Genomic DNA, 16,460 nt, shown 5'->3' on the forward strand with positions numbered 1-16,460 from the left:
AAGAAGGAGCATTTCGATTATGAGCCTCTAATATTTTCCACTCATACATCCACGATGTTTCTATAAAACCTATCATTTCTCTTGACATGTGTAACTAATTTCAGGTTGGAAGTCAAAATTGATACACTATGTAGAATTCTTGCACCTTTTGATGATTTCTTTAAGATATTTTTCTGGACCTAACTCATTCCAAATCCATAAAGTTTGATGATTGGCTCTGCAGAAGTACTTTCTTATCTGAACGGTGATTGATTGCTACTATGATTAGCAGTTTGGTCTTTGGTCACTTAGATGGTTTGGATAAGTACACCCACTAGCAGGAAATTTATGAACCAGATACATGTTTATTGAAAATATATATTTGAAGAAAAGTAGCACTGGCTAATGGTATCAATAACTATAACAATCGACGACTTTCTCAATTCCAGTATTGGGATGAGAGTGTGGTAGAAAGTCAGACAGGTCAGACAATTCCACTTTTTGCTTCGATAAGTTTGTTGGGGGTTCAAATGGATACCAATATGTCTTGGCGCAATCATGTCGCTGGAATTGCAAAGGCTGCTTCTCGGAAGCTTGAAACGGTTGAAACACTGTTTCGAACCAGAAAACTGTACACACCTCAACAACTTTTGCTGCTTTATAAAGCTCAGATCAGTCCTTCTTTGGAGTATTGTTCTCATGTATGGAGCTCCGCCCCCAAACATACCCTGAAGTTACTGGATTCGATCCAGAAAAGAGACATCCGCCTGATTGGAGACGCGAACATCAAGTGCAATCTTGACAGCCTGGAACATCAAAGAAAGATTGGAGATGTGTCTCTCTTCTATAGATAATTTCTCGAGAGGTGTCCAAGTGACTTGGCACATTTGATTCCACAAGAGCAGTACATATCAGAAATACGCGACGGACTGTGGCTGCTTATCGTTTTGAGGTTCAACTCAGTACACCTCAAACTTCCACTGTTTAGGAACTCTTTCATCTGGAGAACTGAGTATATGTGAAATAAACTTCCTGAGACTGTTTTTTCAAATGGATTTTTTCTCCAGCGATTCAAATCCAACGTGAATCGCTACTCTCGCACAGGCACGGCTCTGGGAGTGCCTTAAGGAGTTTCCTATAGTGCTTGCGTTCTGTCCTTGAAAAAAAAGGTATTGGAAAACATTTGGGCAATTGGGATGTCCAATGCTGAACTCCTTCAAACATCCCACTTGCATTTCTCTAAAGTACTGAGTTGGCTAGAAAATCTTTGGTCAAGGAATCAGATAGATGGTTCGTTTTTTTCAAAAGATAAATACAACCACTAGTAGGAAACGTATGAAATAGATGCATATATATAGAAAATATGTTTTTGGAAGAAAGTGGCAGTGGTTGATGAGATCAATAACTTTCTCATTTTTTGAAGTCATTTGAATCTTCCCTACATGAGTTATTGATACCAGTATAATGAATTCACTGCTTCAGAAACCATTACTCATTTTTTACTTGTAGTATTTCTTCATTTGTAGATGAAGCCCAATTATGAATTGATGTTCTTCGGATGCGGGATGATGGATATGCCTTGTGTGAATGAATTCACACCAATTATACTGGATGACGGTGTTTGTTATAGTTTCAACATGTTGAGTCGAGAAGATATTTACAAGGATAATGTGTAAGTCCTGAAACAACTAGCAATCGATGAGGCTTTATCCATACTCGGAGTGCCCAAATTTTCGGAGCCTCAAACCGAGGTTACTACTTGATGTGCTAGTGTTTCTTCAATTTCAATATAAATCAATTTGTGATATTTTACAGCGTTCACTATTGTGACTACCATCAGAATCTACGTTTTACTAACTGGACTAATGATAATGGTTATTCAAAAGTAATTGGTGCGAATGCATATCCATATAGAGCATTTCTTGCTGGAGCTGATAGTGCTCTAGAAATATATCTGTTGCAGATAGAGGAAGACTTAGACTACTTGTGTGCCAAGGACACACAAGGATTCAAAGTAAGTTCACTAATTTTCATAGAGTGAATATTTTTTATGCGAACACTGTTCAGCAACTTTCAATATCATTTTTGGAAAATGAATTTGCCCTTGAATGAAAGAAGGCAGGTTTTTGAGATCAGTTTTTTTGAAAAAATATTTTTGCCTCAAAGTTCAAAGTAGAAATCTGCAATTAAACTCTCATATGTCATTTACGGTTTGTCAAAAAGTTGTCGGTGATGGAGACAATACCTCTCTTATGAATCTCTCAGACCACTTTTTTACGCCACTTTGGAGATGTCTGACTTGACTTTTCTCCAAGTCTCCGGTGAGCACTGCTTTGGGGCTCAATGCGTTTTCCCCAAACTTTTTCATGACACCCATCACAATAATCGTTTTCTCTGTAGTAGTCTGTATAGGTCTCTAGCTGGACGCACGTCATATCCTTCTAGACACTAGCACTATAACATTGTTCCAAGCCGATCCCTGCTTTGTTGAAGCAGTTTTTTGGTTCTCTGTTCAGACTGTCCCTAAATGAAGGTTGTTCACATTGAATTCCCGGGTGGATTCTTCCAGTTCTTTTCATGTTTCTCATGAACCCATTTTCGATCTGGTGCCGATCCAAAGATTTTGGTACCCTCACTCCTGGTTCAGGACCTATTTATGGAGTTGAGGATCCGTTTTTGGCCCACTCGTCAGCTTTTTCTTTGCTCATAATACGTGAATGTCATGACACCCACAATATAATTATTCAATACTCGTTTGTCAGTTTCCCCAGTTCTTCACGGTAGTCTCGGACTAGACTTGATGTCACTTGTGGGTATGTCACTGCTCCTAATGTAGTCTAGCTTTCTACGGAAATATTGGTCCGCTCATTTTGTTGAGGCCTCGAATTATTGTTCTTTGCGCATCACAAAATTGCACACACTTTCATCAGTTCTGACTTTCATTGTTTACTATTATATAAAATGATTTGGCAATCACCTACAAACATGTTTGATGTTCGTTCCTTCACATATTATATGTAGGTCGCTGAGCTTTCCTGTTCTGAATTAGCCCACTCTTACTTATCCGATTATAACAATAAATTAGTAATAATAATAATATGCTTTATTATCATAAGACATACTCTTGTAGACAAAGCTTGCGTGGTAAATACTTGAAAAAATGCAATATATACCAAATTAAATAAAAATAAAAATGGTGCATTGGTACAAACTATGTTGAAATGGTCGATTATATATTATATATGGTATATATTAAAGAGTAAAAATCAAATTTATAGAAGAGTAGACATAAAAAGTAACAACTTAGGAGCTCCCTAATAAATGAAGATAAAAAAATGAGTAGGTCAGTTGAAAGATATCGTTAAAATATTCATCCAGAGTATAATAGGGTATATCAGGTAGAAAGTGTTTGACTGACTAACTTCCTTAATTATGAGTCATTCATATTGGCAGATCTCATGTCCAGTATAAATGATGCAGTTACCGTTAGAATATTGTAGTGTATTTCGTTTCCGAAATATCTACTTCCCTGACTGTACTACATACCGCTTTGTTTTTATGTACTTCTTATGAAGGGTTTTCATAATGTCCGTTGGTTTCCTGCATTGTAAAGGCACATTATCTCCCAGTTGTTGTTCACATCCTTTTTGTAATATATATATTATAATATTATCGATTGGGGAAAGTATTTTATTTGTTACATAGTAACACCAAACCCCAGAAACAGCAAATATTATGTTTTTTGAAGAAGGTTTCACAGGAGTATCTTGGTTTGAGGTTTCCTTTATACCTTATTGCCCTTTTCTGTAAAATTAGTGGACTTTTGAATAAAGTTGCACCGCATGCTCCCCAAAACGATATTGCGTAGCGTAGTGCTAAACCCCAATTCTTTATATATAACTCTGATAGCCAGAGGAGATTTTTCTGGTGAGTTGTTTAACGTGATCCACAAATTTTAAACTATGGTCGATAAACACTCCTAGAAATTTAGTGTTATTTATAGATTCCAGTGATCTGTCTTCAAAAAAAAGTTCGTTGATGGAGCATCTAAATGATATCAAATTTGTTTTAGTTGAGTTGAAAGATGAAATGTTTGAATCACACCAATCTTTGACATTTTTTAGTTTACAGAGATTATTTTGTGCAACTCACAATTGTTTTTATTATTCCAGAGTATGATGCTGCAAATAAGGTGAACTTCCCAGAAATATTTAGCTTGGTGAGGTCATAAATATATAATAAGAAAAGAATGGGACCTAACACAGAATCTTGTGGAACTCCAGAATTAATTTTTTTGAAGTTGAGTTGAGATTCAAGTGTGTCTCCCATGCAGCTGAACTCTAATAGTGGTTTTCACAGCTCAGGTGCTCAGATTATTCCTAAACATGCACCCTATTTGTGAATATCGGTCGTTTGTTTTATCTTCGGCCCTCAGACAATATATGTAAGTTTGTTGATGAGAGGCACTCAGTTAGAAGTATTCTGCGTGTTCGGCAATTTCCAGCTATCGAAAGAAATAGATCAAAGAATTCTCACAAACTTTTGTATAAAGAATGAAACTAAGTGTTCCGTAATCATGCCTCAGCCACCGTGTTTTCTAGATTTGGCCCCCTTCGACTTCGAGGAAATAAAACTGAATCGCTGAGAGAACTCAAAATCATACCAAAAGTACATATCAGAACTGTTTCAAGGACTGAAAAAAAACGCTGGCTAGTTACATCTGAGCTGCACTACTTTGAATTGCAGGAAATAGAAATTAATGAATAAGTTATTATTTTTTGAAGACAATAAAAAATCACCCTATGTTTTGAACATACCCAATATATTATTGGGTTTCAACCACCATGCTGTCAAGCTGATACATCGTGATATACTAGCTGTTGCTTAGATGCTCAGCAGTAATATGATGTTATGTCTCAGACATACTACATCATATACTTACTCGGCTTAGGTTCGAAATTCATTCAATGATCATCATCTGAACTGATAGTTATAATATAATATCATATTTATGCGAAGCATATTCTGGAATGGATATGAAATCTTCAGCGCTGTTGTTCCGTTGTTCAATGGATCATGAAACAGTACACTTCATGTAAGTTCCTTTGCAAAAGACAATCTGTGAAAAAATTATGTCGTCTACAAAATATATATTTGATAAGACACGTTATTTTCACGAAAACTCCGTCTATAAGGTCGACAGAAGAGAAAATCCATTGATATAACAAATAAATGAGGCTTCCAAAGGCGGTCACATGGAAAGAAAAACTTCGACAATGACAGTCGAATGAGATTCGTCCTCTGTCCGTCACTATAGATAACTATGGTGTATCAAAACGTCGCTGGTTAGTATTGGATCACGAAAACTTTGGCTTTTAACTCTGGTTTCAATAATGATAACAGTGCAAATACTCGAATGCGAAGCAGTGTTTATGTGTAACACTTATCAGATCGTTATGATTGCAGTTGAGGTTAGGTTAGTTAGAATGCTCCTTTCCTCAAGAGATGGAGTACTTCATTATAGTTGGGTTTCGATATTTTTGTAATCGTGGTATAACCTGCCTAGGAGCCTCAGCGACTGTATTTCAAGCGGAAATAGATGCTATTGAATTATGTGTGCAAAGATTGGAAGAATCCAACCTCATACATAAGTCATTAAAAAGATTCTCGGACTTTGGAGGCTTTGGAAGCTCTTGGCTCCTACCGAGCAGCGTCTAAATTGGTAGCAAATTGCCAAAAACGACTCTTCTCGATAGGAAGACTTAACAGATTGTATCTGGTCTGGATTACTGGCCATACTGGCCTGGAAAACAATGAGGCTGCTGACTCCCTTGCAAAGGAGGGTGCTGCAAGCAGCTTCATCGGACCAGAACCTGTCATTGGCATCGCTTTGGGTTTTGCCAAACAAACACTGGACACCTGGATGGCAAGAAGATTCATGGACTTCTGGCAGAATCTTCCAGGATTGGCCCACTCCAAGGCGTTTATTCACTCACACCTCAGAGTGTCCTGTCGGATTCCCAAATTTGAAGTTTGTCTAGGCGTTGAAACGAATAAAAACCTGAAAGTGTGGGAACCAATAGAATGAATTGAATGAAGTTGTGTCTGAACATTTAAAACTCGTTTATATGTGACCTTTCGTATTTTCGACAGGTCGTACTGCATACACCTCACACCGTGCCTCAGCTGAAATAAAATTTATTTCTGTCCCTTGGGACAGTTCAGTGCAAGTTATGGTTCACCCCAAGATGATGACCACATCGAAAGAAGTGAAAAAGTTCAAACCGAAGGATAGACTTTGCTATTTTTCCGACGAGAAGCCTCTGAAGTATTTCAAGATATATAACCCCGAAAACTGTGGATTGGAATGTTTAACAAACTACACTCTGAAAATGTGCGATTGTGTGGATTTTTATATGCCGAGTACGTATGTTTCTTTGCGATGGACTAGTTTATGTGGATCTACCCTAATTTTAAGTTTATGTATGTACTGGGTGAGTCTTCAATATTTCCTCAGTCCAGTGTTCTGTCTAGATACAAATCGAAAGTTTTTCTGGAATGATTTTCTCGCATACTGTGAGCGTAGCCAACCAAACTCAATATTTCTTTTCAGTTTCACCATATTAGTAATAGTGATGATATATCCCTCTACGAAGAAACAGCACCTGGTAACGAGTTTTTGATAATTACAGACTCTCTCAACTTCCTTATTTCCTTGTCGAAAATATATACCCATCACTTAGTGGTTAATATATATAATAGATACCAGGACAGTAACCTTTCTATGGGTTCCTTCACATACTGGGATTACTGGAAACGATATAGCTGAACAAATTACCAGAGAAGCTTTGGAAAATCCAGCATGTACTTTCAGTATGAAAGAATTGCCAATCCTTCTTCTATGGTAAAATTGTAGAAATGTGGATTCACCACTGGTCTCAAAAACCCTCCAAACTTAAGGAAATCGAGTCTACATTATATCCTTGTAACAACAAAGCAACAAACCGGTTCCATCAGGTCATAATTACCAGATTTCGATTGGGCCACATTCGCCCAGTTGAAAAACTGTGAAAACCTAAGTGAAATTTTCCAAAACACCAATACGAACAATATTATTGAATTTCTCAAAGAATATAACATTTTATTCAAACTGTAATGTAAACAACTGCATATTTTAGATATCTGTATCTGTAGAGTAAGTGGGGTGAGTGAGAGCTCACAGCACTTAGGCCACATGTTACCCATTGTACATCCTCCCGAGGAGTTGTCCTCCTAGGTCATCGTCCATCCTGTCCTTTTCAGGTAGGTGAACAGGTCACTCGGAGACATCTCCTTTATATCGGCAGGTGTAGGCCAAGACTCGCCGAACACACACTCTCTTATTGACGATAACTCCGGGCAGTCGCATAAGACATGTCTTACAGTCTCATTTTCCTGTTCACATTTCACATTTTCCTGTTCTCATTTTCCTGCATAGAGGTGTGTCCACTAGCCCCATATTATGGAGGTGTTTCCTTAGTTGACAGTCGCCAGTCAGAAATCCTACTGTTAAACGTAAATTTTCCCTGGTCATCGCCAGATATTTCTTCGGCTCCAACTTCCCAGGGTCCCCAAGGTGATCCTGACAAGATTGCATCCTTTGATTCCATCCCATTTCTTTAGGGATTGAACATGGGTGTAACATTTGGCTAGATCTGCAATTGTCGAAGTCATCAGCTCGTAGGTGCCACTGGGTCCTGAAATTCTTAGTCCAGCCGCTTTCTTGGCTAAAGAGTCGGCAATGCGATTACCTTTACACCCGTCATGCACTTCAACCCACCTCAGGGTAATGTTATTATCTACCGAGGCTTTGGCTAAATCTTGGTGACACTCTATTACAAGCCCTGAGGTTACACCTTATCTGTTCAAGACTTATAGGGCTTGTCTGTCTATATTTTATATGTTTGCCGCTAATAGCTATCTCTTGCGGTTTTTCTTGCATATGTTTCTTGTTCATCCAGCAGCAAGACTACGCTAAAATTATTGGAGTAGATCCTCTACAGACCGGTTGTTAAGTTTCTCACTATTCCAAGAGAGATCCGACTCAAACAGCAAAGTGCCTGGGATTTGACTGATTTCAACACGTCTCGACTGCATGTATGAAACCAATAGAATCTTCATTCACGTTTTGATCTCCTCTTTATTGTTTGTAAACAGTTTATTTCATTGCATAGTATTTTATTGCATAGTATCCTGAATTTTTTGAACGATCAAAATATGATACATTTGATATTCTCATACAACTATTTTTTAGGGGACAATTCAAGGAAGATATGTGGCAACTCAAAGATGAAATGTGTGAAACGTTCCCTTCGTAAGTATCATGGTGGCGAATTTTTGTAGTAGGTGAAGTCAGTTTGATAGATTTAAAACTCTCAGCTGGAATCAATTCATTGAAAACAATGTTTTCCACACCAAAACAAAAATATCGTCTTTTGGTGCGCGTTTCGCTAACCACATCAGCATCATCAGGAGATGACTACAACTGTAATCATCTGGAAAAATGTTTGCAATGGGTTTGGGTGATTAAGTTTGAAGTAAATGAGTCTAGTCGACGCTGCAAGTAAGTATAAAGGCGAAGTCTTTTTCCATATCCGATAGGAAGAGTGAATCTCTGGCAATGATGAAAAATTCATTTTTGCTACTCCGGATCTTCCGATCTTCCAAGTCTCTCCATATGTTGATTCAAAGTCAGAGGTTTGTGTCAACCTTTTTTGGCCTTTTTCACCTTTCACAATATTTGGTGGCATTCTTCGAAGGTAGCATAAATTTCCTAAAACAAGCTAATCCTGGTAGATTCTGTCAGAAGTCTGATATACGCTCCTTACGGTTTGAGCAGTCAATGTTTACTTGTCAAATCTAAACCGATCCCAGTGACAGATTCTGCTGAGATTATTTGCTTCATTATCTTCAAAGCCTCTGTAGCCAGGAATAAGACCACATACACATTGTTGAGTCTTTCTGTAAAGTGAAGTTCCGAAAGTTCTTCACCATCTTGGACCCAGCTGAGTGAGAACCATATGCTTTCAGAGTCATTAGGCTATTTCAGAATATATTCATTGATTTATGCGTGAGGTCGGTGTTCACCAATCTCTTCGAATAATGAATGAATTACGTAGGTTTCTGCCTAAAATACGGTCGTAAAGGATACTAGGCATCTTAATATTCTGCCCTGAGTCTGTAACTGTTAAAACTCGCATCAGTATCTGCAAATGTTTTTTTTTTTTGATCAGTGAAACAACAACTATTTCTTCTCTGATTATCGTAGTAACAGATATATCTGATCTTTTTTGTATTGCTTTACTGATTTACTTTCCTGGCTGATGGGAAGCCTATCAATAGATTTTTGAAAAAAATCCTCAGAGTAACACAGAAAAATATTGTTTCAGATAATATATCGTTTGAGATATTGTTCTTTATCCGAAAGATGAGCCGAAAATAACTATTTTGTACTTTTTGAACTCGCATTTATCAACGATTGAAGTGTGCACCGTTAATTGAGTCACAAATAGTTGAAGTGACTCGTAACAAGTGAATCACAAAGTGTACGTTTCGATTTGAAAGTGAGAATATGCTGATTTCTCCAAATGAGCTCGAATGATCCAACCATACTTTTGGTGTGCTGGGAAAAATGCATATCAGAATCAATGGTGGGTCCCAAATGTCTAGCTGAGTCCCTTACTTGTAATGGATTGTGGTCTAGGTGGATAACCATTTCATTTTTTAGAATATTCCTGTTATTTTCAAAGACAAAAAAACTATTTGAGGTTCATCCCCAGCTCATACTTAACCCTTTTTGAGTTCATTGTTAATGATATCCATAGCTGCATCTGGGCTCTCCATATTGAAGTTCAAATACAAATGTGTATCATCTGCATAAGCCTGCACTTCACAACGTCCACTCCATTTGAAATACCTGCAGTGTATATGATGAAAAGCAATGGGCCTAAAATAGACCCCTGACGAACCCCTGAAAATACATGTAGACCACATGAATATGATTCACTTACCGAAATCCTTTGGGAATGTCTTGTGAAATAATTTCAGATTGGCGGATATCGAATTAAATTCTCCCATTGAATCTTCGATCCGATGAAATAGTTTCAGTGACTACCCTGCAGACGACTTTTCTGATTTTAGATATAATGAAGGCATATGAGCTGACCAGCCTATTGAATGGAATATTTGATGTTGATTCCACCTGCAATTGCATGCCTCTATGCACGGAAATTTCATATGATGTAGAAACTAGCAGTACAGTATTTCCATGGAAGGAGCAACTGCAAGCCGAAAGAACACTGACGCAACTGGTGGAGACATACGAATTAAACGTGTCTGATTTGTAAGTTTTCGTAACTGTGAAAGAAATCTGTGAAATTTCAGTGCCATATCAGTTTATTGTTGTTCAAATTGGAAGTGGTATAATTTTAGTGGGGATTGATTGTTGGGAAATGAAGTTTTGGCTCTGTAGTTCACTACCTTTGTACAGAAACTGTGCGAATCTTCCAAAGAAAGGCCAAAAGCTATAAAGCTCAAAGCGAACTCTCCGTAAAGATGTGTAAATCATGCAAAAAGAACCGAGAGAAAAATACTTCCAAAACTACTTCAAAACTAACTTTTTGTTACACCCTGTTTATCCATGGAATATTACCGGTTTGTTATTTCCCTTCCTCAGGTTTGAGAATATATAGATATTCACGATACGAATACGAGTTGTTAATTCTAACTAATTGGGAGGTCGCAACTCTAATTGGGAGGTCGCAAAGAAGGTTATCACAGCACTGGCAGTTGAATGAGCTATCAAGTCGTTTTTGCCCTTCAAATCTCTTGGAGAGGAGAGCTCTTCTTCAAAACGGACTGGAAATAATTTTGCCTATTCTCTCAAAATAGTATAGAGCTAATCGGGCGTGGAACAACTATATACCACCCAGTTGGTTGGTGGTATAAATACCTAAAGTGGGTTGGAGAGACCCACTCCCCAAATCGGTACGACCAATCAGCCTTACATCCTTCCTGTTGAAAAAACTTACTGGATGGACACATCAGGAGGGTGGCATTATACGCATCTCCCCTGATTGAGAGAATCTCTCAATCCCTTGCGGTAGGTTGCGGTTGATGTATTTCTCGATACTGACCTGAAAGACTACTCACCATACAAAGTAATCGGCTTCGTTAGGAAGCTGGGTTTATTTGGTCGAGTGTGATAAGGTGTGAGTCACAATAAACCTTTGCGGGTTGCGGTGGAGGGTCGAATAGACCCACTCACTTTAGACCTAACCTAACCTAACTCAACTCTAAAATTTATGTGAAAGAATAAAAGTTTAGAATACTGAACTGATGAACTCAAATATCTGAATTGATTCTAATTACTCAATTTGTATTCCTAAATAGGTATTCTGTCAGGCACTAGAATAGACTGATAGTGATTATTTATTTAACGAAATTTTCAACAATATCTTGAAAGTTAAAATACTGGATATTTCTAATTTCTATGTCATCACAGCTGCTTAGCAGCATAAAAAGTTAGTAACAATTATCATTTTGGTGTGCTCTGATCGAAACATTTCAAATATTTGGTACACGAGAAAATGATTTTCATTTTTACCAAAGGTCGCGCTATTTGATAACCTTATCAAATTATCATTATTTACTGATGCCGTTTCATCTGTTTGTTTTTGTTTCAGCCATCTTTCGAAATTATCCGTTTTTTTCAAGACGGATCAATTTTTGACATCTCAACGAAACGAGCTCTATGGCCCTTTTGATTTCTTGGCAAACTTTGGTGGACTACTGGGGCTTTTCACAGGATTCTCCTTGTTATCAGCTGTGGAAATTTTGTATTATCTAACTGTACGATTGTGGTGTAATTTTATGCTTGACAGTAATTTTTGAGGAAACTAGATTGATTGAAGCCAAAATACTCTTTACTACAGCTATATCATATTCTGACTACAAATTTCATCTTATCCTTTTTCGTGTATTGATTATTTCTTGAAGATTTTTGTAGAAATATTATGAAATTATTTTAATTTTCGAAATACATGAAAAAGTTGTTTTTTTTTCTTCCTGAATTACCTATTTCTTCAAACTTTATGTACAAAATATGTCCACCTGTGAATGAGAGATAATGACCTAATAGTAATAACAATACCCTTTTTTCCAAAGATTCACAACTTACCTTATCGTTAAACTGCGAGTAAGCGGATTACTTATACCACTTAATCTCACACAGCCTGTAAAATCTTGGAAAAAGTAATACTCAGTTAAAAAAATAGTGTGTGTGTGTACTTATGTATACACGTAAGAAGTTGTACCCCGTTTTTTTTTAAATTATTTATCGCTGTGATTTATTTCATTATTTTTGTTTGATTTAATTTGTTTTTTCAGAAACTACACCTCAACAATTTGATCTCCACAAACTTCATTTGATAAATATATCACAACATGTTTCGCTAAGACATTAGCTTTTTCAAGTGATTTGTTAGCGACATTAGCTTTTTCAAGTGATTTTCACAAATCACTTGAAAAAGTTGATGTCTTAGCGAAACATGTTGTGATATATTTTTCAAATGAAGTTTGTGGAGATCAAATCGTTGAGATGTACTTTTTGAAATTACTATGGATCTTCCTCAAAGATTGTATCTCCACAAACTTCATTTGAAAAATATACCACAACATGTTTCGCTGAGACATTCACTTTTTCAAGTGATTTTCACAAATCACTTGATTTTCTCCCTTCGTACCTACCTCATTATGTTTGCTCAGAGCTCACAGACTAATGGAGACAACTAAGCCCGAGAATGACGTGGAGACAACCGAGTCGACACATGTCGCTTCTCTGTGGTAGGGATTCTCGGGCCATAGCTTGTTCGCAATTTTTGTTGAACCAACAAGATTTGCCGTTAGAAGGTCGTTTCATTGTAAAAGGAATACATGCATCCATGGATGATATAATAACTTACGTGACTTCAGAAGCACAAACATCTAGGCCAGAGCTAATTTCGGAAACGGTCTTGAAGATCCTCCTATTCAACTCATCTGTAATGCAAAACTTTGCACGGCTTAGATTGTTCCCCAACATTTATCGGTAATTCACTCAACACTAAAATAAGTTTATGGTCAGAAGATCCCAATGGAGACCTCACGGTGACTGTATGAATTTCTGGATTGGTTGTTAGGTATAGATCCAGAAGACTAGCATATTCTCCAGCACGGTCAGGAGTCCTAGTTGGCTCATTCATAATCTAGGAAATCGATATCGATATTAGCCAATCGATATTGTGGACATTGAAGTCACCGAATATGAAAATTTCAGCACTGGGGTGATTGATTTGCAGAAAGTCAATGGTGTTCGCAAGTGAAGAGAATAGTTTCCTATATTTTGTATCACTAGGTAGAAGATAAATGCAGCATAGGAATTTTGTGATCTCCTGTGATATTATTCTGAACCACAAAACATCAAAGTTTCGGGGCTCCAGCATTTCCTCTCGTTGACAGAAGACATCGCTTTTGATGAAAAAAAAATTTCCAAAGTTATGTCTGAATCGGGAGTGGAATCATAGCCGGGATATAGAAAATTGACGAGGTTTCATGAATCACTGACTTTGGTTTCAGTGAGTGCCAGAATATGACGACTATTTGATTGCAGATGTTGGTGTACTGTATGGAAGATACGCAACTCCCCCAACTCGTATCGAAACCCTCTTCAGAATCTCGTACTTTGTCTGGTATGAGGATTTAGAATAAACATATACATTCTTCAATCCATCAAGCATTTTTTCTTGCCTGAATCGCTTGGTTGACAAAATATACCACTAAATTGATCTGGTAATGTATCAACGTAATAGTTCGACTTGGTTTTTTCCATAATGCCCAAATTGACAATAGGAAAGTGCTTCGTTGTGAAATATATTTTGATCAGAACTGAATTTTTGGGTGTGATTTCATCTATTCATATCGAAATGTATTCAAATGTTTGACTGATCAATACCAATTCCAGGTAGAAGTTTCTCAAACAGAATTCATATAAATCTAAAGAAATGAACTTTAAACGTTCATTTCTTCACACATTTCTTCACACTTTGAACGTGTTTACTGCCAGTCTTCAAGCATAGCTCACTGACTAATAAGAAAGTTTTTCTTTCTTATTCAGAGGAATCGGGCAAATTTCGGATATGCAGTTGGTTAGTACCTCGTCCACTAGATGGAGTGACATTTAGTTGTTCGCTCCAACTTAGGAAGGAGAATGAAATACTCAGAAAGAATTGCCGATTTTCAATTATGGAATATCATTGGGTCAATGATGGCCACTATCTTGCACTGACGAGTGACTAATGAGCCCGAAACCGGTCTGCAAGTGTGCTCGTTTCAAAATTGAAGGTCGACTCTTTCAGTTGTATTGCCAATTGCATATGCAGGAAATTTTCTGTGAAGATTCCTGCACTGACGCCCTTCGTGGTATTAGCCAGGGGAGTAGTTGTTTTCTGGTAGGCGTCAGTCCATTCAACCTACTGTGTAGGTATATCCGAGACTGGCTTGAACGTTTAAATTTCATTTCTTTACATTTTATTCACTGCTAGTCTTCAAGCATACCCCACTGACTAATAAGAAAGAACTCTTATGAGACGATCATTAAAGACCAATTTTCTGGCACCAATTTTCTGGCACCAATTTTCTGATTGAGATAGGTCCTGAAGGTGGGCATGATGGGGCATGACGGGGCATGATAGTGCTTCATCAGTTTTCGGCGAATATTTCGGAAACAGCCACTCTGATATTCTCGATTCGAAAAGATATTATTGTATGAACTGAGAGAGTTAAATTTTCAGGAGTGATACATTTTTGGGAAAGAAAGTTTTTTGCTTTTCTCTACTCCATCTTGATACAAAAAAATGAGGGAATCTTTCAAAGACAGGAAAGAGGCAATCAATTTAAAAAAAAATGAGTCCATACATAGATGTGTTGTTGGTCATACAAAGAAATAACTTTCAGACGAAAACTGAAAGAAAAAGCTTTCCCGAAACAGCTACTTTCATATAAACACTGAATTATACGAAAAAACAATTTTTTCGAAACAAATACTTTTATATGAACACTGAATTATACGAAAAACACTCTTTTCTACTCGGTTTATATTCCAAACATTTCAAAAACTTTCTTTCTCAAAAATATTATTGTAGTACAAACAACATCTGATGCTTCTGTGGTTCCTACGATATTTATTCAACTGTATGTTTTACTTAAGTTATTTCTTTTTGTGATTTGAATCTGAATGAACATTATTATCATTATTATATCCAATTTCTCATCTAATGGTGGAGATATTCAAATATATTGCGTACTAAACATTTTTTTTTATTTAAGCAAATTCGCATCAACCTAGTGGTTATAAGCGAGTAGTACATGTTTATAATTTTGTTATAATATCGATACATTTAAGAAATTTGATAATATTTGGAATATTACAGTTTCTGCCAATAGTGTTGTAGATATCTAGGGGAAAGTTAAAGTTGTTTCGCTGCACCCGGTATTTTGGACAATCGGTGAAAATGTGCTCAACACTCAGTTTTGTTTCACATATGTCACACATTGGCTCTTCGGTGTGATTTAACAGATAACTGTGCGTGAGTTTGGTATGACCCAAGCGTAGCCGATTGATGAGCACTTGATGTTTTCGGTTGTTTTTTCATCAGGCCACGGTTTCACATCATATTTGATTGTACGTAGTTTTGCCCCGGACACTTGCCACTGATTTTGCCATTTCTGGATTATCGTTGTTTTCACCATTGTTTTAATATCTGTAAATACTACTTTCGACACTACTTCCGATTCGGTAGACGTAATTGCGCCACGAGTACATTCGTCGGCTTTTCCATTGCCCTGAATTCCAATACGTGATGGGATCCAAATGAAACTAATATTTTTTCCAAGTTGCTGCATCAGATAAGGTTCTCTTTTTATTTTTTGTGCAATTGGATTTTTAGGATATAAGCGCTTAAGTTCGTATATGGAGCTAAGTGAATCCGTTAAAATGATATAACTATCTCCACCTGTCGCGTTGACATAGACCAGCGCACGGTAAATGGCATATAGTTCTGCACTGAATATGCTGGTAGTTGAGGGAAATTCATATGAGAACGATTCAGATGTTGTAACTATGGCAGCTCCTACTCCTTCGTTGGTTTTTGAGGCATCCGTGTAGATTTCCATGTGATTAGAGTGGTTACAAATAATTTGGTTGAGTTCGTTTTTGATGATCTGGCTATTGGGTCTGTGTTTATCGTATTTAGTTCGGTCGTTTAACAATCCAAGGAAAAGGTGGATTGAATTTGATAGGAAACGTTTCCGGTAGGGATAGATCGAGGGTAAACAAATGGTCGCGGATCCTCTGGTAGAAAGGTTTATAGATTCTTGTACGATTTGTGAAGAGATTTCTATATTTA

The 16,460-nt window shown here is 37.1% G+C and overlaps 1 protein-coding gene across 1 annotated transcript; it reads left to right on the top strand.

Moving 5' to 3' along the window:
• The first annotated feature begins 1,110 nt into the window (after positions 1 to 1,110).
• Positions 1,111 to 12,071, top strand: LOC141481995 (pickpocket protein 28-like). The gene is made up of 7 exons (XM_074174574.1): positions 1,111 to 1,651; positions 1,795 to 1,993; positions 5,446 to 5,455; positions 6,133 to 6,402; positions 8,273 to 8,332; positions 10,159 to 10,360; positions 11,703 to 12,071. Exons 1-7 carry the CDS (start codon positions 1,506 to 1,508, stop codon positions 11,908 to 11,910), a joined length of 1,095 nt encoding a protein of 364 aa, XP_074030675.1. The 5' UTR covers positions 1,111 to 1,505; the 3' UTR covers positions 11,911 to 12,071.
• The last annotated feature ends 4,389 nt before the right edge of the window (positions 12,072 to 16,460 follow it).

This window comes from Leptinotarsa decemlineata, unplaced genomic scaffold (assembly GCF_025532065.1).
Source record: "Leptinotarsa decemlineata unplaced genomic scaffold, Ldec_3_MD MMD2_tig00000591_RagTag_RagTag, whole genome shotgun sequence".
Taxonomy (NCBI): Eukaryota; Metazoa; Arthropoda; class Insecta; order Coleoptera; family Chrysomelidae; genus Leptinotarsa; species Leptinotarsa decemlineata.